The sequence below is a fragment of the Dermochelys coriacea genome, chromosome 2, assembly GCF_009764565.3.
Source record: "Dermochelys coriacea isolate rDerCor1 chromosome 2, rDerCor1.pri.v4, whole genome shotgun sequence".
NCBI classification, from domain to species: Eukaryota; Metazoa; Chordata; order Testudines; family Dermochelyidae; genus Dermochelys; species Dermochelys coriacea.
Window position 1 is genome coordinate 217,677,805 of NC_050069.1, and position 23,676 is coordinate 217,701,480.

Here is a 23,676-nt window from a genome sequence, read left to right on the forward strand (position 1 = left end):
CAAGCCCTACACCCCCTTTCCTGGGGAAGGCTTGATAAAAATCCTCACCAATTTGCATAGGTGAACACAGACCCAAACCCTTGGATCTTAAGAACAATGAAAAAGAAGAATTTTAATTAAAGTAAAAGAATCACCTCTGTAAAATCAGGATGGTAAATACCTTACAGGGTAATCATATTCAAAACATAAAGAATCCCTCTAGGCAAAACCTTAAGTTACAAAAGACACAAAACCAGTAATATACATTCCATTCAACACAACTTATTTTATCAGCCATTTAAACAAAACAAAATCTAACACATATCTAACTAGATTGCTTATTAACCTTTTACAGGAGTTCTGACCTACATTCCTGCTCTGGTCCCAGCAAAAGACAACACAGACAGAGAGAACCCTTTGCTTCTCTCTCCCCACCCCCCCTCTTGCAGCTTTGAAAGTATCTTGTCTCCTCATTGGTCCTTTTGGTCAGGTGCCAGCGAGGTTGTCTTAGCTTCCTAACCCTTTACAGGTGAAAGAGTTTTTCCTCTGGCCAGGAGGGATTTAAAGGTGTTCACCCTTCCCTTTATATTTATGACAAATGGCACGGAGAGTACACTTATAAAGTTTGTGGATAATATCAAGGTGGGAGGGGTTGTAAGTGCTTTGGAGGATAGGATTAGAATTCAAAATGATTTTGACAAACTGATCTGCTATAACTTGGATGAAATTCAATAAGGCAAAATGCAAAGTACTGAATGTAGAAAGAATAATCAAACGCAGAAATAAAAAGTGAGAAATGACTGCCTAGAAAGGAGTTCTGCAGAAAAGCATCTAAGTTTTGTAGTGCATCACAAACTAAATATGAGTCAAAAATGTAACACTGTTGCAAAGAAAGCGAACATTATTCTGGGCTGTTTTAGCAAGAGTGTAGTAATAAAGGCACAAGAAGTAATTCTTCCACTCTACTCATCATTGATTAGGCCTCAACTGGAGTACTGTGTAAAGTTCTGTGCCCCATTCTTTGGGAAAAATGTGGATAAATTGGAGAACATTCAGAGGAGAGCAACAAAAATGATTAAAGGTCTAGAAAACATGACCAATGAGGAAAAGGTGAAAAAAAAGGCTTTAATCTGGAGAAGTGAAAACTGAGACAGGGCATGTTTCAAGTACAAAAAAGCCTGTTATAAAGAGGTTAATAAATTGTTCTCCCTATCCACTGAGGACAGGGCAAGAAATAATGGGCTTAAATTGCAGCAAGAGAGATGTAGGTTAGACATTAGGAAAAAGCTTCCTGTCAGGGTAGTTAAGCACTAAAACTAATTACATAAGGAGGTTGTGGAATCCACGTCATTAGAGGTTCTTAAGGGCAGGTTAGCCAAACACCTTGTCAGGGATGTTCTAGATAATACTTAGTCCAGCTTCAGTTCAGGGGACTAGACTAGATGACCTACTGAGGTCCCTTCCAGTCCAACATTTCTATGATTCCATGATTGCACCTACTGAAAGATCAAACATTTGCTTTTGAAATGTTAGTGATCATTGTGGGAACACCAATGCACAACATTCAAAGTATTTGTTGGAATGTTCTATTCCTCACGGGGGGCCTACCAGTTGGACAGAGGTGGCTTGAAGCTACCTGGAGAGGACTCGTAAAAGGTCCACAGACTGGGAACACAGCAGGAGAGGCATGCTAGGAGAAATATCTCAGGAGATAGATTTTTCTTTTTAAGTGCTGTGTTGCTGCCCTAACTGATCAGGACAAAAATGAACGTGGAGCTAAGCACAACTCTGAGGGTGCCATTTGGGCATTTCAGAGAATCAATGAAGCACTGAGACTGCAGGGAACCGCATTAGCAGCATAGCTCCTACCAGCATTTCTGACACTTTATTCGGTACAGCACCAGGTTAGAGTGGCTCTGGCTTTAGAAGATTGCAAGGGCAAATATGGGGATGCTAGTTCACCAGGGTGAAATTCACTTCTGTCCAGTGGGATAGGATAAGGCTTTATGCACTATGTAAGACTCATGTTAAGAGCATAAATGGGATGTGGGCTTTGCAGGCCCCCAGCATTGGGGTGAATTTCCACCCCAAATACAGAGTAAAAAAGAATTTTAATTGAGTTAATCACAAAACCAACATCAGATAAAAATACTAAACTTTCCCTAGAAAGGTGCCCTCTATTTAAAGAGGTGCCTGGCAGTGGATTTGGATTCGAGTCTCATTGTCAGTTTGGAATGCACGTATGTAAGCAAAGCTCATTTCAGCAGCTCTCTAGTCACCAAGAGCAGCTCTTCTGAATCATATTCTGGCGAGAAATATAAGAATGCGATTTGGCAGAAGGTAACTCTGCATCTGAAAAAGAATGACTCATCATACATCTCCTGCTTTAATCAGCAAGTCATCCAGCTCTGCTTTTTAACCACGCAGTTATGAATCTGAGAGTCACTGCAAGAGGGGAGGAGGTGCACTGCCTGGATGTTAATGGATGGAGACATCATTCCTGTGTAGGACAGCCACAGGCATATCATCTTCCACGGCACTTCAAATTCTCCCAGGGCATTATAGGGAGCTCAGTCACCAGTGACCCTTGTTGTTCCCTTCCCCTGCCATTGTGCAGAGGGTTGAGATTGTAACTATCAGTATCAGTCCAGGTCTGAGCACATCCCACATTCTAAAGCAAACACCTGAGGATTTCTGCAGCTCTCCTCTCCATCCCCCAGGAGGGGTTTGTATTGTTGTGTTTAACCTCCTTCACTCTACCCAGCTACGCCCCCTGCTGAGGTATGGAGTGCTTCTGGCAGCACCAGCACTCCCTGCCTCCTTGAAGTCATGAGAAACAAATAATTGTATCATAGCTACCCCCTGCACAAGCAACCATCATGTGGCCCTAAGGAGACACTGGGTTTGCACCATAGGGAACAATACAACATCACCACCTACTTCCTCCTGCCATATTGTACGTAGCTTTTCATCCACACGACCTAGGAATGCCGTGTGGGCACCATGTCACCTTCTGTGTCTCTAGAAATAGAATAGTAAAGATTAATTAGAGCAATTAAATGACACACGGGATAGGAGAATGCTCCTATGGTCTTTGATGGGAGGGCTGAAGAACAAGAATCTCACAAAAGGCTTACACATCTGAATCAGGGAATAGGTCATCCAAATGCCTATTTAGGCACATTTGTATATGCAATCACCTTATTTGCTTGTGCAAATATAACAGGTATTACTTTTAAATAGCAAAACTATTGCTGCAAATAAATTTGGTACAGATTATCTAATGTCTCTCATCATTACACACATTACACAACTTCATAACTCGGGCATCTACTACCCATACAATATCCGTGTTCAATACATTCTCCATTAACACTAATGGGAGTTGAGTGCATGCACTGGGAGCAGAGATCCTTTTATGTTTAGAGACATTTTAGTTTTAAGTGCTTGGTTTATGTTTGTAAACCATCCCAATATCATTCCCCCCCTCTGCCCTCCCCCACACCTTCGGAAATAGTCAATGTCTTGCACAGGGAATATGACACCTCCCCCACCCCAGTAATAACTTCCTTCCACCTTCCTTCCCCCTGGCAGTTTGAAGATGTAAGGGGTATGTGCTTTTGCCATGTGCTGTGTTGTATAATTTAACTTTAATTTAATTTAAATTCATGGAGGTTATGTCCATTAATGGCTATTAGCCAGGATAGGTAAGGAATGGTGTCTCTAGTCTCTGTTTATCAGAGGGTGGAGATGGATGGCAGGAGAGAGATCACTTGATCATTACCTATTAGGTTCACTGCCTCTGGGGCACTTGGCATTGGCCACTTTCAGTAGACAGGATACTGGGTTGATGGACCTTTGGTCTGATCCAGTATGGCCATTCTTGTGTTCTTAACATTAAGGGCTTAATTTTCAAAGCAGCCCCAAGATAATTATCCTTCCAACTCCCACCATGATCACCTAACCCCCCTATCAGGTACAAACTACATCCAGGGACAGGGGAGAACCCAGTAATCCATCTACTGAGTCTCCTAAACTCTCCAGCAGCCTGGTGCCCTCATTAGCTGCATCAAAACTATCCACAAAGTCCCTAAGGGCCTGATCTGAAGCCCATTGGAGTCCAACAGAGAGGCAGGGAGCTTGGCTCAGGGTTCATCTAACCGTAAATGAAGCAGACTTTGGTGGCCAAGGGTTCTTTGGTAGGATTAGCCTGGATTCCCATTTGCATTCATGAGGCTTGCATGTAATGAATCTCCCCTTTGTGTCCTTTTGCTTGTCTTTCAATGGCTGAAGTCCATGAACTGAAGAAGTTAAGTAAATAACATGCTAGCAGCTATAAAACAGGCAGTCTATGCTCTGGAGTTATATCCTACATCACTATCACCAGGAGCTCTAGGATCATTAGGGTTTGGAGAGCTGTAAGCAGATGGAAGTTTGGGAGAGTGTCCCAGAAAGAGGAGTACGTGAAAAATGCATAACCCTTGTGAATTCCCTGCCTGTCCCATTGCTGTAAATGCTTGATGATATTAATGTTTTACTGTACAGGATGTATATATATATATATGGTGGACAGAACTATTGTGTAATTGTTGACAAGAAATATGTAACTTGAGAGCTATGGCAATTACAATAAGAGCACTCTTCCCATGTTCCATCTGCTTAATATGAGATAGCACAAGTGAACTCTGAGCAGAGTCTGCATACGGAAGAGCACACTCTTGAGTTCAAATCTCAAATTCTAAGCCTCAGCTATGCCATGTAATTATGGCCCTGCATTAGGAGATTGTGGAGCTGCACTGCCCCTGCGGAATTCCTCCCTGAACTTCCCCACATGCAGGCAAGCACACCTGCAGCTATCCATCTCCAGGGAGCCAGCTTGCACACCTTCTGGACAGGCTTCCTTCGGAGGGCTGGTATTGAGGAGCAGAGAGGCCTTGGCCCTGCTTCCTCACTGCACTCTGGGGTTGTGGATGCCCCTGCAGGGTGGAGGAGAAGGATGGGTCCCTGTGCTCCTCCAAGGGCAGGGACTGCAATTGTGCCTGTCCATTATGCAGGCCATGCAAGTGATTCAAAGATCTCTTGTGCCCTCTCCCACTGCCACATACTTTCACATGGGCCAGGCACAATCTGGCTCTAACAGTGAAATTTAGCTGACTTAGGAACTTCTATCAACAGTAAATCTGCGTCTAGAAGCAATTTATCCATCTGCTGTTACTTTCATGCATGAATGCTACTTCCCCTCCCCCCAATCCAGTGATATAGGATGAGGACCCAACCCTGCCCTCATGAGGTATTCTGAGACAATGAGATGATGTGCATGAGTCAGGTCTGTGAGATAGGTCACATATGTTAACTAGGGGAATAAACTTTAATTTGTATACTAATACCTCACAGCCTTATTCCTACCCACTGAAGTTACCACATCAATAGCTAACTTCTACCATACAATGAGTTTGCATGTCAGCAAAGACTTACCTGCATTTAAATGCTGGGATTTGAACTTTTAAATTGAAAGGGTCTCTGGGGTAACTTGTCACAAAGTCTGGTATATTAGTTTCATACTGCACAAGACAAGGCAACATTGCAATGTCAGACATGTCATCATACTGAAACCATGAGTCAGAGAAGCCCTTATTTGCTCAAATAAGATAAAGGGAAAGATATACCAGTACATCCAAAATAGCTTTAATGGCTTTTCAATTAATAAAACAGAAGATTTAGGGTTAGCTCTCCAGCTGGCTAAACTGGTATAGTGCCATTGACTTCAATGGCACTACACCAGCTAAACATCTGGTCATTAGCTTAGTTGCCCAGAGATAAGCTCTCTGAGGTAGGAACCATCTTTATATTCTGTTCATATAGCACCTAGCACCATGGGATCCTGGTCCATGAGTGGGGCTCCTTAGCACTACCACAGTATAATTAATAATAGCAATGCAGCAGTTTTCCACAGAAGGGAATCCAGGTCCTAAAACAGTGAAGGATGAGGATGTCTTGGAGTCAATATGTCGAGCTCTCTGTACAGAGGGAGTACTTAGCATCGCTCTCCTTCAACCCCATTTGGTTGACCTAAGGAGCATCGTGAATATACATCTTATAATAGAGCTGGTCAGAGATTTTTCAAACAAAATGCTTTTTTTCAAACAAAAGAACACTGGTTCATTGAAACCCAAAACTTTTTGCAGAAATGTATTAGTTCCAATGCAACTTTCTTGGGTCCAGAATGGGATTTCTGATCGTGGCAAATTTTAAAACATCTCAGTTTTGTCCCAGTGCAGGTTGGAAAATTATTGGCAATCTCAAAAATTTTCAAAGAATGGGAAACTGTTTCCCACCATGCTCTAATCTGTACTCCAATGAGTATGTTTAAGGGAATCCTGTGGCGGGAGAACTAAGACTTGCTAGAAACAATGCTTGAACAAAGCAGCCAAGGAGCTTCAAAGAGATGCTTTATTCAAAAGGATGTATTTAGTGAAAAAGGACTCTGCACTCAAAATAGACAAGATTTAAAACAAACAAACAAAATGTCCTGGATTTTGCAACAAAAGGGAATGAAGGTAGCTGATGGTTACCAGCTTTTGGCTGAATTAATAGCCTTTCTCCAAACAGAGTCCTCATGTGCACAGGACAAGATTTGGCCCTAATAAAGTGGACTTAGAAGTCTGCAGGAAAAAGAGACTTTCATTAGGGTGAGCTCTTTCACCTAATTTTGGAGTTCTGTGGAAGGTAATGCTAAAAAGGGAATAAGAACACTTCCTTGTTGAAGCCTGCTGCTTCCAGTTGGATTGCTGGCATGGTTGACTGGGCAGTTGCACACAACAAAGGGTGAGCTGCTAGGTGTGCTTGCCAAGGTGGGCAATCAGGAAAAGACATTTAAAAAAAACACACAGGGCTTTAAAGTGTGGGGGGGGGCAGGGGGGGGAGTAATTTCTTGTCTCAGTGACCCCTGGGCAGTGGAGTTTATAATTATGATCAGAGTAATCACTGTTACAGGGAATGGGGCATTGTGGGACAGCTGCTGAAGGACTGTTAGGGTAGACACAAGTCTATACCATAGTTTATAGCCTGGCACTGGATTGACTTCAGTAGGTTGACCATGTCTCTATGCCATTCAGGGAGATGATTTTACAGCATTGCTGTAATGGGATATTTATGTTGGCCGGAGACAAATCTGAGTACACAAGTAGGTTGATGCAAGGTGACTTATATTGACCTAACTTTGTGTACACCAGGGCCTTAGATAGAAGCACAAACCAAATTCATAACTTTCGCAGAGCTCCAAAAGATGTAATGGATATAAACATACCCGTGTTTAGGCAGTGACGTCCTGGTCAGATTACAAATGAGCGATCCAGTATTTTGGAAGAAAATTGGTAATCACCAGGTTTAGTGCTGTCTGGGTTAATGATCTGTACAAGTTATGCGGACATTATGCCTTAGTTAACTGGACATGTGAAAACTGAAATGGTGAGAGCCTGTGCAGCAGAAATAGTCCTAGGGCCAAATTTAGAGGTCACCTAAATGGCAGTGTAAACTACAGGCTGGTAATTTGATGAAAGCAGATGTGAAACTGTGAACGGATGGAATGTAGTATAATATACACACCAGTGGGTCAGAATGGAGGACAGCAGGAAAAGCTACTAATAGGAGTATGACCTTAAACTCTATTAGCGGCACCCACTTTCTAATCCTATGGGGCCCAATCCTGCCTACAGGATGCAACTCCCACTAATTTCAATGGGAGTTGCACCAGCCCTGCTTACACGGTGTAACCACTAGGTGAACTAGGAGGTCGCCTATGGCACCAAGTGGTTGGGGGCACTAAAAAGCGTCGGCTTGCGTGGGTGGCGAGCCCCAGCCATGGAGGAGCCGGCAAGGCGCCAGGGGGGCAGCAGCCCTTCAAAGGCGGCAGCGCCGCTAGTGGGGAGCAGTCACGACCCCTGCCCTTCCTGCCCAGGCTGCAGCCCAGCGCGCCCCCCACCCCAGAGGGCTCCTGCAGGCTGCAGGAGATGCATGCGGGTGCCAGCCCCCGCGCGCCTCGTTGCGCTCGGGCTCTGCAGCTCCCGGGCATGTGTTGTAAGAGAGGGTAACTGGGCTTTTAGTGTGTAAAAAAGACACCAAATTAAAGCCATTTAAATCCACTTACTATCATATAATCTGCATCAACATTTACTTCACCTCTGAATTTTGTACCTTGTTTTTTTGTCTCAGACCCTGAGGCTTTGGGACCAATATAACTACACCCTTGCAAATCTTTAATGCAGATGCACGGCACTGGTGTAAAAAAGTGACTTGCACTAGTGTTGCTTACCTCATTCCCAAACTCCTGCAGCTACATCAATGGACAAGGCCTAAACCATCCTGATCCTAGGAAAACTCCGCAGAACAGGTTGCAAATGTGGCTTTAAACCACTAAAACATCTCTTCCAGTTTATGCTGGTGTGATTCTGCCATGGCTTAAAGGCAGCTTTGCACTGATGGCAATGCACAAAGCAGCCCTGACACAGGGGAGAACCTGGGACTGAGATTGTAAGGGCTTGTTTTTATGGAGATTTTTATTGGTATGATTATTTCAGTATAATTGTGCCAGTAAAATTCCCTAGGCAGACAAGCCCTTCATATCTCTCAAACTTGAATCACTATCCAGAAGAATATTCTAGGGCTTACTAGACTTGTGCAGTTTGTTTGCCAGTTGGCTGCAACTGTGGTGATATGATAAAGTTTAGCCAATTGGGGTATGTCTACACAGCAGCTGGGAGAGCAATTCCCAGCATAGATACACAGACATGCTCTAGCTCTGCTCCCGTTAGTGCACTAAAAATAGCAGCATGGCCATGACAACACAGGCAGTGGCTCCAGCTAACTGCCTGAGCACAATTCCCCCCAAAGCCCTGGCACAGATTCAGGTGGCTAGCCTGAGCCACTGCCCATGCTGCCACGGCCACACTATAATTTTGAGCCTACTAACTTGAGTGGAATTAGCATGTGTATGTCTACCTGAGCTAGGAATCACCCCCCCACACACATCCACTGTGTAAACATACCAGTTCTTACTTTGTAACGAAAGAGGTGCCTGGGCTCAAGCAATTTTTTTTTACATTCGTAACAGATGCAGCAAGCCCAGAAGTGCCAGGGCTATGAACCGCCAAGCCCTAGAGGTGCTGGGGCTCAGCCCTGGCAAGCTTACTGGCACAAATTAAGCACTGAAACATACTCTTAGACGCTTAATACTGTATTGCTCAGACTGTTAGAGTGGGGAATCATCTCTCCCCCTGGGCCTGATCCTGAAGACAATGGGTGCTGAGGATATTTAGCCCCTAGCAGGAGCTGACTCTCAGTGCAGGGTTGGAATCAGACTTGCTTGGTTGAATGTGTTTTCTTTGCGTCAGTGGCAGAGTTTTGCCTGGGAGGCAGAGGTGTGAGAAAAAGCCTTCCTCTCTAAAGTATTTAGTTGAAGGAGAAAAGTTTGGATTTGTGGATATTAATGGAAATCAGTTTTTCACTAGGATTTCTGTAGAATGAAGGTGTTGAAGCGCAAGGGGATTTCCCTTGAGACAGCATTCAGTTAGACAATTTTCCTTTGCCAATAAGAAGGGACTGAAACCAGGTCTACACTACAGACTTCTGCCAGCACAACTGTGTTGGTCAAGGGCTCTCCCTGACTGTCAAAGCCCACTATGTAGATGCAGCTATACTGGCACAGCTGTGTTTTCACCATTCTAGCTTGTTTTGCTCATGGGCAGTGCTTTTGGTATGCTGGTACAAATTGTAGCGTTGCCACAATATAGTTGTGTCCACACTAGGAGCACTTTGCTGGCAGAAGAGACCAGTATTCCTTAAATACTTCTACTATAGACATGGGCCTGAGAATCGGCTTTCAAGTAATCTGAGAAAAACACAAAGTATAGGGAAGATAAATTCCAGTGAAAGCAATTTGGCAAAGGAATTTGGCCCTGGGTTATTGCTGCTGAAAGAAAGTAGGGAAAAGTTATTTATTGTTTTCCTGGTAAATGTGACCTATAAAAGAAAACAGTAGGGTCTATGCTGCTTTTTTTAGTTTATTTGTGAATTATAACAAAAGTTTAAAAGTTTGTTTTGGAGGCGGGAGGGGAAGTTGCTGTTTTTCATCATAGAAATCTTCTTTTTATTTTTCCTGGTTGTTTTTCTCCCCATACTCCTAGCTGATGTAGCTATGCTAACAAAACTTTGTAGTGTAGACCAAGTTCTAACCTCTCTTTTTGAAGCTATTCCACTTTGTATAAAATACTTGAATATACCTTAGGTCATCCACACCACCACAATGTCTGTTTTGTGATGGGCATCTCAATCTCTAGGTGAATCTAGCCTGAACCAACTGAAAAGATTCACTTCTACATTTTCATATTCTTTTCTTTTTTTGTTTTGACAAAAGCAATTGGCCAAAATTGACATGAATTCACAAAATGTTTCAGTAGATCTGAATCTGCATTTTTGTGGTTTTTTTGGTAGGGGGGGATGGAGTTTTGGTTGAAAATTTTCACCTCATTCTACTCTAATGCAAATAATTAATAATAAATACAAATAATAAATGTGAGAATAAGCTTTCCCCTCCAGTTAGTTGGGCAATTCAGGCACTGTTGTTGGAGACCAGACATTGCAGCCAGTAGGAAGGAGGAAAAATCATAAAGTAAGGGGGAATGAATTAGTCATGAACTAGTCATATTCATATTTTTTTATTTCAATCTCTTATGCAAAATTCATGGAGAGCTCCAAAAAGCTAGATTCATCCGGGAACCCATGTGTTTTCAAAAAGCTTTTCAGGGACTATTTTTTTCTTAATTATAGCTTGTATCCAGCTGCCTACAGCAAAGCTAGATGTTAACTACGGCACCGCCTTGTTTGGTCAAAGTTTTTGTTGCAAGGGTGACATCTAGTGGCCTATGTAGTGCGTGGTGTCAGTCCCAGGATATTAGAGAGAGAAGGTGGGTGAGGTAATATCTTTTAATGGACCAACTTTTGCTAGTGAGAGAGAGAGAGACAAGTTTACACACAACTCTTCTTCATCTTGTCTCTCTCACCAACCGAGGCTGGTCCAATAAAATATATTATCTCACCACCTTGTCTATCTAGTGGCCTAATAAGTTAATTATCATGGTTTTTATGGCTAATGAGAGAGAAATTGCTTCAAATAGTCTAAGGGTAAGTCTACACAGCATTTTGGAGCAAGCCTCCCAGCTTGGGTCAACCTGTCATTTGCATTGGCCACTGTCGGAAGACAAGATACTGGGCTAGATGGGTCTTTGGTCTGACCCAGCATAGCCGCTTCTTATGTTTTTATGTGCTAGCACTCTAAGAATAGGTGTGTAGACAGTGCTTTGAAGTTGTGACTCGGTCTCTGAGGCCTAGGGAGAGAGGTGGGCTTCAGACCCCAAGCTGCAACTTCAAAGTGCACACCAGAGATTAGCAGTAACTTGAACCCCACTAGTCCAAGTCTGTTGACCTTGACTGGGGGGCTTGTTCTCACTTACTCCAAAGTGCTGTGTAGACGTACCACTATGGCATACTCTTACATACCTTACCTGCCTAAAATCATGTGGTTTGAGATCTTGGTAGATGCCAGTCTTATATTTTCCATTCTCCACAAACATTATATCCACTTCATATGAGCCCACGTGTGGAAACCTTGTGACAATCTTGGGCAACTCTTTCTTCCTTTCCAAAGCAGTGTGGAACTGGCTGGTTTTTATCTTTGGCAGACGTTGCTTAGTCTCAGATTCTGTGCTATTGGCCTTCTTCAGTTCTTCCTTTTCCTTTTCTGTTGGTTTTCGTGAAGGCCTGCCTGGAAGATTTATAGAATTTGTGGCTAAAATCAGGAGGCTGCTTTTGCCATATATCTCTCTGCAAGGTGGCTCGGCGCGGCTGCACAACACTTTGATTCTACGCAAAGGCCAAATCCGGGCATGTAGAAAATTTGAATTGTCTTTCAAAGGTGAAGATGAGCCCATTTGCCTTTGTAGCTAGTGGTGAACATTATGGGATTTTTCCTCGCAGGTATTTTAACCCCTGGAAAAAAAATGCATCTGATTAATGATTGTTTTAAATGGGTTTAACACAGACTACATATCCAGTGCTGCACAGTATTATTGTAGTTAAGATAAATGAATGTCTGTAAAACTTTGTACTTCATTACATTTCATTCAACATCAGTATTTAGATTAATAATATCATTGGGTGGTTATAGCTGGGAACAGGGTGTCATAAAAATAAAGGGAAGGGTAAACACCTTTAAAATCCCTCCTGGCCAGAGGAAAAACCCTTGCACCTGTAAAGGGTTAAGAAGCTAGGATAACTTCGCTGGCACCTGACCACAATGACCAATGAGGAGACAAGATACTTTCAAAAGCTGGAGGGAGGGAGAAACAAAGGCTGTCTGTCTGTCTGTGTGATGCTTTTGCTGGGGACAGAACAGGAATGAAGTCTTAGAACTTAGTAAGTAATCTAGCTAGATATGCGTTAGATTATGATTTCTTTAAATGGCTGAGAAAATAAGCTGTGCTGAATAGAATGGATATTCCTGTCTTTTTTCAGAGTAGCAGCCGTGTTAGTCTGTATTTGCAAAAAGAAAAGGAGTACTTGTGGCACTTTAGAGACTAACAAATTTATTAGAGCATAAGCTTTCGTGAGCTACAGCTCACTTCATCGGATGCATTCCTGTCTTTGTGTCTTTTTGTAACTTAAGGTTTTGCCTAGAGGGATTCTCTGTGTTTTGAATCTAATTTCCCTGTAAGGTATTTACCATCCTGATTTTACAGAGGTGATTCTTTTTACCTTTTCTTATATTAAAATTCTTCTTGTAAGAAACTGAATGCATTTTTCATTGTTCTTAAGATCCAAAGGTTTGGGTCTGTGGTCACCTATGCAAATTGGTGAGGATTTTTATCAAGCCGTCTCCAGGAAGGGGGGTGCAAGATTTTGGTGAGGATTTTGGGGGGAAAAAGACATTTCCGAACAACTCTTTCCCAGTAATCAGTTAAACATTTGGTGGTGGCAGCGGAAGTCCAAGGGCAAAAGGTTAAAATAGTTTGTACCTTGGGGAAGTTTTAACCTAAGCTGATAAAAGTAAGCTTAGGAGGTTATCATGCAGGTCCCCACATCTGTACCCTAGAGTTCAGAGTGGGGAAGGAACCTTGACACAGGGGAAGGATGATTTTGTAGTTATGGCAGCAAACCGGGACTTTGGAGCTGGGTTCAACTTCTTGCTCCACCAGAGATTCTATTCCATTCTACATAGGTTCCTATACCTCACTCAATAACCATAGTATCTGCATTGCCCTGGATGAGTCCCATAGGCCTCAATTCTGTAAGCTGATCTGAAAAGCTGAACCCTTAAGCCCACTTAGAGCCCCATTAAAGTCAACTGGATATGAATAAGGTTAAGATTTTGTCATGGTTATTTTTAGTAAACATCACAGACAAGTCACGGACAATAAAACAAAAAATCATGGGAGCTATTTGGCCTACAAGCCAAAGGGACATGCCAGCTGCTTCTGGGAGCAGCCTTAGGTAAATGCCGGCCGGAGCCTGCACACCTCACCCTCTCCTGCACCACAAGCCCCAGCCCCAGCCCTGTGCCCCCTCCTGCACCACAAGCTCCTGCCCCAGCCAGAGCCTGCACCCCCTCCTACACCCCAAACCCTTCATCCCCAGCCCCACCCCAGAGCCCACATCCTCAGCTAGTGCCCTCACCCCCTTCCACACCCCAACCCCCTGCTCCAGCCTGGAGCCCCCTCCAGCACCCCAAATCCCTTTATGCCATCTTTGTGGTTCTCCACATTCTTGGATCTGCCCACACTGCACTGCTCCAGTTTATGCCCAGCTGCTATGTCCATCTAGAAACCGTTGCATCAGGCAAGGATAGCTAGTGTGCAACTGCACACCAGCTATGCCCTCTCCTTCCAGGCATATCATATATCATGGGATATCAGGAGGCAGCCCTCACTACGTTATCCAGGGAAGCCTCTATGCTAGGTGGAGAAATCTGATCCTCTTATAGACCCCTTACATCATTGAAGTGACATTAATTGGATGATGGGCAATAGAGAATTTATCCCAATCTCCCTAGCTACATACTGCTGTGGCTCAATCCACAGAGGAATTCCCATTGATCTCAAAGACAGTTCTATAATTCATTTCCTTTTCTTTTTACATTATATTTTTAAAAGTAGTTTTTAATGAATTCCTGGCATCTCAGGCAAAGTTTTGAAAAACTGCATTTGATTTTAATGGCATTACATCAGGAACTTGGCCAACATACTAGGAGCCAGTATGCCAATAAATCATAATGTTAAGATTTCCCGCCCCCCTTGCTTTCATATTACTAAGGAAGCCTACATAAAAACTGTAACCTTACTGCTTAGCTGTTCATCTGCTCTTGCTACTTATTATTTATCTCTTTGAAGTCATAATCTTCTGTGATATCACAATCAGTTACTGTGGACATATCTGCATGAGATTACAGAGGATTATGAGTAGAGAATGGCCCAAGTGAAAACAGCAGAGCTGAACCCCCGCCCCAAAATCTTTGGAGGCCATTTGACATCTGAACCCAGGTCAGAACTTTGCAATGTTCAGTTCTGGAGTTCAAATCTAGATGCATACTACCTGTAAAGTCAATTCAGAGTGACTTGAGCCCACTCTCAGGACTCTATCTGCATTAAGGAAATTCATAACTATGCTGTGCCAGTTATAGTTTATGTTGATGGGGCTTCAGTGGATAATCTACAAGAGCAAATTGTACCAGCAAAAGTCATGTTCTGTACTAGTGCAGCCATATGCATTAGAAGGTTTGCACCAATGTAAATTGCTCCAGTGTAGGTTTCCTTAATGTTGACAGTGCCCAATTACGACTTTAAGTGAAGGATAAGCAGCAGGACCAGATGAATTCCCAAGCCACAAAGGTTTCATCTAAATGTAAATGTCCGGAGCATTAGGAAGTGGGGGAAGAAAAATTCCTAGAGTCCAACATCTACAGAGGTCTCATTGCAGGTTCCAGTGGGCAGGTTCATATTCATTTCAATGCAGGATGGGGTCTCAGATTTATGTCCTGACCACAATCAAATTATCCTCAGAATATCAAACACTCATCATGAAGCAAATCCTGACCCAAGTGCACAACCTAGGTACCCACCTCTGGGCTTGGGAGATTACTGGAAGCTTGGGCTGAAGAATCCTAGCACCAGGCCATCAGGCAGCAATAGCCCTTGCAATCTTTGCTTCCTCCACTCTGCAGGGCAAATGGAAAGAGATTCATACATTCCAAGGCCAGAAGGGACCATTGTGATCATCTAGTCTGACCTCCTTGTGACAGTGCCCCCCATAAGCCTTTATGGAAATATGCTTATGAATGTGTGTGTATATATATATATATATATATGACATAACTGGAATATGTTTTATGCTACATATGCCATGCAATATATTTCTGTAGAGGTTATGATCTACTGAATCTCTTAATCCTATTTGTATGCATGTATCATTTTTGTATTCAAAGTTATGAATATTGGCTGCATACTTGTTTGATTCTGAGTAGGTTTTAGTGAAGTAGTTGGTCAGCTTCCTGAGAAAAGACTATTCTCAGTAAGTGCCCAATCAAGAAGCCCTTAAGACAACAATGAATTTGGAGACGCCAATCCACATCTGGGCTTTCCCAGGAATGTGGCTTGGCGTAAGGAACTCTGTCATGCATGGGCATGTGACTTGCACAAGGTGACTCCAAAACTCCATTTTCTAGCTGGATTTCACATAGGAGAGAGGAGGGGGTCTCCACCCACAAGAGAAAGTCTATTTAACCCCCTGGGAGACCCCTCCATTTTGTCTTCAACTGGCTAAAGAGAGAGCCCCCTCTCCACCCCCAAAGATACCTGAAAGAAACTGGAACAAAGGGCAGTAACTACAAGGGGAAGGGGGGTGTGAGTGATTGCTGGACCCAGACTAGAAGGAGATTAGTCTGTAAAAGAAAGCTTACTGGAACGGGTGAGGTTTTTATCTGTATTCAGTTTGATTAGACATAGACTTGCGTGTTTTATTTTATTTTGCTTGGTAATTCACTTTGTTCTGTCTGTTTACTACTTGGAACCACTTAAATCCTACTTTCTGTATTTAATAAAATCACTTTTTACTTATTAATTAACCCAGAGTATGTATTAATACTGCGAAGTGGGGTGCAAACAGCTGTGCATATCTCGCAGACAGTGTTATAGAGAGCAAACAATTTATGAGTTTACCCTGTATAAACTTTATACAGGTAAAACAGATTTATTTATGGTTTGGACCAAACTGGGAGTTGGGCATCTGAGAGTTAAAGACAGGCACACTTCTGTAAGCTGCTTTCAGTTAAGCCTACAGCTTTTAGGGAATGTGGTTCAGACCTGGGTCTTGGTTTGGGTTTTCAGCAGGCTAGTGGGTCTTGCTCAAACCAAGCAGAGCACTGAAGTCCTAAGCTGACAGGGCAGGGAAAACAGGGGCAGAAGTAGTCTTGGCACATCAGGTGGCAGCTCCCAGAGGGTTTCTGTGATCCAACCCATCACACTCCTGTATAATATAGGCCATAGAACTTCCCCAAAATAATTCCTTTTGAACGAGAGCATATCTGAAATCAAGACTGTATATATTTTTTTGGTCACTGATGAAGAATCCACTATGATCCTTGCTAAGTTGTTGCAATGGCTAGTTACCCTCCATGTTAAAAGTTTACACCTTATTTCCAGTCTCAATTTCTCTCGCTTCAAACTTCCAGGCATTGGACCTTATTATACCTCAGTCTGCCACATTGAAGAGCTCATTATCAAATATTTGTCTCCATGTAGATACTTGTAATCAGGTTAGACCTTAACCTTCTCTTTGTTCAGGTAAATTAATTGAGCTCCTTGAGTCTATCACTTTAAGGCAGTGTTTCTCAATGACTGGTCCATGGACTGGCACCAGTCCCTCAGATATTCCTGATATAATTAGGAAGGCAGCAAGCCTGGTCCCTGGTCTCAAAAAGGTTGAGAAACACTGTTTTAAGGCATGTTTTATAATGCTTTAATCATTCTCATGGCTCTTCTTTGAATCATTTCCAACTGATCAGCGTCCTTGAATTGTGAGCACCAGAAATGGATAGAGCATTCCAACAGAGGTCACACTACTGCCAAACACAGAGGTAAAAATAACCTCTCTCCTCCTACTCAAGATTCCCCTTTGATCACATTAGCTCTTTTGGGCACAGAGTCACACTGGCAGCTCATGTTCAGTTGATTATCCACAATGCCCCCCCAAAAATGTTTTTCAGAGTCACTGCTTCCTGGGATAGAGACCCTTATCTTGTAAGTATGGCCTACATTCTTTGTTCATAGTTGTATACATTTACATTTAACCATTTAACCATATTAAAAATGCATATTGTTTGCTTGTGCTCAGTTTACCAAGCAATCCAGATCACTCTGCACCAGTGACCTGTCCTCTTCATTTACCACTCCTCTAATCTTTGTGATTTCTGCAAACAATATCACTAATGATTTTATGTTTTCTTCCAGGTGATTAATGATGTTGAATAGCATAGGGCCAAGAACCAATCCATGTGGGAGCCCAATAGAAACACACCCATTTGATGATAGTTCCCCATTAACAATTACATTACGAGACCTATCAGTTAGCCAGTGTTTAATCAATTGAAAATATGCCATATTAGTTTTGCATAATTCTAGCTTTTTAAATTAAAATGTCTTGTGATACCTTGTCAAATGCCTTACAGAAGTCTAAATATTGGATATTGCTATTGCCTTTATCAAATTTATAATCTCTTAAAATATCAAGTTAGTTTGACACAACCTATTTTCCATAAACCAATGTTGATTGGCATTAATCATGTTTTTCCCCCTCCCCCCATAATTCTTTATTAAAGAAGTCCCATTTCAGCTGCTCCATTGCCCAGTATTAATGTCAGACTGACAGGCCTATTATAAACCAGGTCATTCCATTCTACCCCTCAAAATAATGCCCTTTCTGTATTACTATTGATAATTCTACCATTACCATCCAGAAAGAGGATGCAGGTTGCCATGCCTTTACTGACCCTATTCCTCAACCTGCCTTCCTTGTCCCCTCACAGCAAGGCCTTATGGTAGTCAGGAGGTTTGCAACCCCTCTTGTGGGCTCCCAGAGTCCTGCCCAATAGAACTGCAGGCAGGCAGGCCCTCTGGGAAGGGAAACAAGGAGGAGAGTAGATAATTTGCCTCATGATGAGTAACCACCATGTAGATTCAATTGTTTTTAATCCTTAACAAAATTCTCCCTCGATTATTGGTTTACTTAGAACTGTCTCCTTGTGTATTACAGCCACAGAGTGTTTCGAGGTCCTGTTTTTAAGCTTTAATGGGGAAAAAGGAAGAGGTTGGGATTATCCATAAACTTCACCAAAGAAACAATCACCACACTTACCAACGCGGTTACCCTATCGGCTCTGTAGAGTCTGCACTCTTGATTTGCGGTGCATGTTTTAGTAGCTTAGAAACAGAAACACTTAATCGCTGGGTGCACACAGATTCATACATGTGGTGACAACCACAAAAGCAGCCCCAAAGAGAAGCATTTAACAGAAGAGGTTAAGAGACACCACTCACCACTCTGTAAAGTCAGGTTTCTCTGCCGAGTTTCTCGTATTGTATCACACAGCTAGACTTCTCTTCTCTACAGTGCTGGGGGAAGCTGAGCAAAGAGATGAACTCACAGCACATGTTTATTCTGGGAGCTATTTCTTCTTTTGTTGTACAAAAGAGCTCAAATGTATAATCTGGCTCTGCCCATCTGGGTTGCTAAGAAACAAGATCATTTCGCCTCAGGGCTTGATTGAGAATTCAGAAATGAAAACAGTACCTCAGCTGGCGGCATAAAATTAACTTGAAACCTAGCAACAAGGCCACAAGTTCACTGCAATTGTTTCAAATGTTAGAAAACAAAGATATTATAAAGGAAATATGATCCAGGGGGAGAGAGCAGCAAGTTGAAAGGAGAGCAGATCTGCTGCATTTTGTATGGTGTCAAGTGATGGAATTTTGCTGAACACACTTTTTTTCCGGAAATATAGGGCCAGAATCTTTGCTGCTCTGCACCTCATTTAGTCATATTGTAGTGCAGTGTGTGTGCAATGCAGCTGTGAAAGAGAATGGTGATGTTTTGCACAATATAATACTCACTTTGCACTGATGTAGGTGACTATAAGGTCCAGGGTAACAGCATCAGGTCTTCCATTTGTATTTCAGTTGGTAACTAGTCCAACTCATTTACTGATTACCTCCCCCTGCCCCCAAAGTACACTATCCTACAATTTCATAGAGTATATAACTTTAAGGAAAAAATAAAACACACACACACACACTCACACACACACACACACACACAGAGAACATATACAGAATATTTGCAATGTGTGCTCATGGCATGCCTTCAGCATAAGGAATTGCCAATAACGAAGTGTGAAGTTATAAATACATTATAATGTTTGCCCACCTTGATGTCCTGTGATTAATTCATGTGGGAAACCTAGTATGGTACAAACATTTAGTTACAAAACCTGTTTCTAATTTCAGTGGAAATTTTAACCTCAGGCCAGGACCCCAGAAAACACTGCAATTCTAGGCCAAGCTTTGAGCAAGACTGGTCTGAGTTATGGCTTTCAGCTTGGTAAACCTTGGTAGTTTCTTATTCTTGGAGGAAACCAAACAAAACTATAGTGAGTCTGTTCATAACGGACTCAATTGGGGGTGAAAAATCCCAAAACATAATGGAGACATCAAGCTGTGCTACCATCAAAACTGAGTGACCACTTTCCTTGCCTTATTATTCTCACACAGAGCATACCTCCAAAAGAATAGCCAGATTCGGTTCTTACTTACCCACATGTAAATCTGGAGCAACTCCATTGACTTCAGTGGAGTTGCTCCAGATTTGCATTGGTGTAACTGATCAGAATCTGGCCATTAGACTGTAAATTTATGCAGGCAGGCAGGCAGGATCTTTGTCCTTAAAATTTTTTTTAGTGTTTACATAGATAGTAAAGCACAATAAAGCTTCTCATGGCTTCAACCCAAAACCAAGTTGGCAGTTTCAGCTGAGATGTATGATAAGGTTTTGGCTGTGAAGGAAAGATCATGCAGGCATGCTGAGTTAAAATCAGGGCATGCATTTGCATTAGTCTTCTGCAAACCAGCACAGCTGAGGTTGCAGTTTCATTGAAGAAAAAATGCCTTCAACCATAATTTAACTTCACATCATAAGTTTTTAAAGTAATTTGAAATAATTTTTGTTGCCACTGGATGGCAGCCTATTACTTGCTATAACAAAGAGTAAAGCACTGTGAAAATTAGGACAGGACCTTTTTACTATAGATCTGCTGTGCAAGTGAGCGTGATATTTTCTAATCAAAATAACCATACACGTGCAGCTAAATGCAATCCACTGTTACAATTAAATATGAGTAAGCAGACCATGTAGTTCAGCGGATAGGGCAAGGAGTGAAACTAAGAGGATTCTAATCTGAGCCATTAAATCATTGTAAAAAGAAAAGGAGTACTTGTGGCACCTTAGAGACTAACAAATTTATTTGAGCATAAGCTTTCGTGAGCTACAGCTCACTTCATCGGTTTTGTGAGCTACAGCTCACTTCATCAGATGCATGTATCCGATGAAGTGAGCTGTAGCTCACGAAAGCTTATGCTCAAATAAATTTGTTAGTCTCTACGGTGCCACAAGTATTCCTTTTCTTTTTTGCGAATACAGACTAACACGGCTGCTACTCTGAAACCATTAAATCATTGTGTGATCTTGGGGAAAAATCACTTGTGTGTGACTGAACATGGCTGGAAAATTGTGCAAAGAGAATCTCATGTTGAAAAGCACATGCTGCCATTGAATTGAGCTATGCCTATTAATAGCTTCTCCTTCAGAAAATAAATGTCCAGAAATATGATGCCAGTCCACCATTTATTTTTAATTATTTTACTTGTATTGTTTGTATTCTGTTTTGTCAACAACTTGGAAAAGGTAACATCATCCAAACACTGCTTTAAGAAAAAATATTCTATTGTATATTATCATTAAAATGACCTTTCATATGTGCTGGTTTTAGTTTTCCTTGAGCTTTTCTTATACAATATGGATTCCCATTGCAGTAACTTTATTCAAAGAATCATGAAAGGAATTTTACTATTGATTTTGAAGGCACATACACTTTATTATAAACACTCTCCAGGCTTTGAGAGAAGTAGATTCTTTGTCAGGAAATTCATGTGGACACCATTGTATACTTATGAATCTGATTCTGATCTCGCACTGGTGCAAAATATTAGTAACCACATTGAAGCCAATGGTGTTATAGCGAATGTAAAAGTGTGAGATCAGGATTAAGCACTTAGTAGAAAAGCACTGGAAGCTGCACCAAACGGGATATGATCATAAGTACTGCCATCCTTATCTATCAGAGCATAATGTTAATCCTCTGATGTCAGGGAAAGATTTCCTTTCCCATCTTCCCTATGGAGAGGGATTTGGACAAGAGCATTATAGGGCATTATGGACCAGATTCTGCTCTCTGCTACACTGGTGTAACTATGGATTAAGCTCCCTTCTTACTCCTCGGAATCCAATTGCTGACTAGACAGGGTCACTGGAGAGTTACACCAGTGTATTTGAGAGTAGAATATAGCCCACTGTCTCATCTACTCTGGGGAACAGCTCACCAAACTCAGGTCTCTGGGAGATCATTTCCTTACCACCCATGCGCTTTACCCAGAGGCAAGGTAAGCGAGCAGAGCATTCTCCCAGGATAGACAGGAAAGTTATGACCTCAGATTCTGCTTCAGGAGCAACAGACAGGCGGAACATTTTGGATGGCCAGGAAACCAGAAAAAGTAAATTGCAACCCAGCCCATACATATCACATTTCCATCCTCCAACCTCAGTGGTTTCAGTTGGGTTTTGGGGGTATTTTTCATCTCCTTTATAAGGTATTGGCTTGATTCTCCAGTGCCTGCAGCAGCTTAGCACTACTCCAGTGCATATGGGAATCCTGAGGGGAAAGGAGGTATAAAGCCATTGTAGTGGTTTCTAAGCCGCCTCCCTCCCAGCTACCAATGTGGGGAGAATGGCCAGGAGAAAGAGGGCAAAGTGAAGATATCCCTGCATCCTGCTAATTGCCAGCTGCCGGAGTTACGTGTGTGTGTGTGTGTGTGTGTGTGTGTGTGTGTGTGCACGCACACGCTGGCAGCGGTAGAAGGCTACACCACCTCCTGGCCAAATTGATACTGTACTGAATATGCAGCTGGAACCAGCTGTGCCAAGCCAGCCCAGTCAATCAGCCAAGCTTGGGTAAAACAAGGACAATCAGGAGCCTCATTTCTAATTAAATCCTGAATAGTTGAAACTTCATTGCCACCAAATCTTGCATTTTACAGCATGGACCTAAGACAGGGCTCTGTTTGCAGCCTCTCTGCCTCTTGAACTACAGGCAAGAGCAGCACAACTAAGATTAAACATTTTCACTCGGGATTATGCCATACACATGATTTTTCCCTACCTTGTCCATTCCCTGCTCATTACACTGGGCTCAAGGGACCCAAAGCTTCCATATCCTCAGCAATTGTTCAGCCTTCTTGGTCTCCTTAAGGCAGCCTTTGAAGGACCACAGCTGCTATTCCCAGAATGAGGCTATTCAGGACAGACTGCAAAGCCACCTTAGCCCATTTCTCCCAACTCCCAGAATATATTTATTTATTCACTCCCACTCTTCAAATCCCCTTGTCTCTCACCCCTGCCAGACATTAATTGTCCTTACAGCTGTTACATTTTAATCAACAAACATTATTTCAAAAAACAAACTTTTCTGGAGTTTTTTTTCCCAAGCAAACAAAACATTTTTGTGGGAAGCTTAGAAAAATTATAAATGTGAATGAAAAATAAATTGTCTTTTTCCAACCAGTTCTGGTACGTCAATCCTTTGTATAGTGGGGTTTCCAAAATGCAAAATAGGGCTGAAAAGTAAACGAAAAGCAAACAAAAAAGCAAGCAATGTCTTAGCAGCAGGTGAAATAAATAATGAAGCTATCATAATTCACAGGGACCTACCAAATCCCAGCCTATTACAGGATGGATTGGCCTTTTAAGAGAGTTTGGTTTAGTTCCCACCTGTGACTAATCAGCTGCCTCCCAGGTCAGATAAAAGACCAACAAGCTGCTCAGCTGGCTGTGTGATCTGCAGGAAGTAGGCAAGTTCCTACTGGAGACCCTGGCTCATAGGAAAGAACATTGTTTATATGTGACTCTCAAGCAGATGGCTTGGGGGCTGTAATTCTGCAGGGAGTAGACTAAGAAAGAGAAGGGAGTCAAGAGGCCTTCCTTGACTGCCAGGTGGATGGCCTGAGAAGTGAGATCTGAGGGGAGTAGATGGTCTCCTGCTGGTGCCCCTGGGTCAAGGGAAAGGCCATGATTTATATGTTGGAAGAAAGAGATTGACTCCCTATGCCTGGTGAGAGCTGTTGGTTCAACTGGCCTGTGAGTTTGCCTGCTGGTGTACACAGCAATACATTTTAATGCTGCTATTCAGACTCCGACCTCCCGAATACCTTAACTGTCACACTTCAGAGATGTCATAAGCATGACTAGATCTTCACCACCATTCTTGAAAAA

General features: G+C 42.4%; 1 protein-coding gene across 1 annotated transcript; it reads right to left on the minus strand.

The window, feature by feature from the left end:
- Nucleotides 1-681: 681 nt before the first annotated feature.
- LOC119851173 lies at nt 682-18,770 on the minus strand. Its single transcript, XM_043509241.1, is given in 7 exon segments — nt 682-3,000; nt 4,141-4,280; nt 5,455-5,482; nt 5,484-5,540; nt 11,538-12,021; nt 15,146-15,241; nt 18,618-18,770. Coding segments are annotated over 5 exon segments (795 nt in total). The 5' UTR covers nt 11,964-12,021; nt 15,146-15,241; nt 18,618-18,770; the 3' UTR covers nt 682-2,856.
- Nucleotides 18,771-23,676: the final 4,906 nt, after the last annotated feature.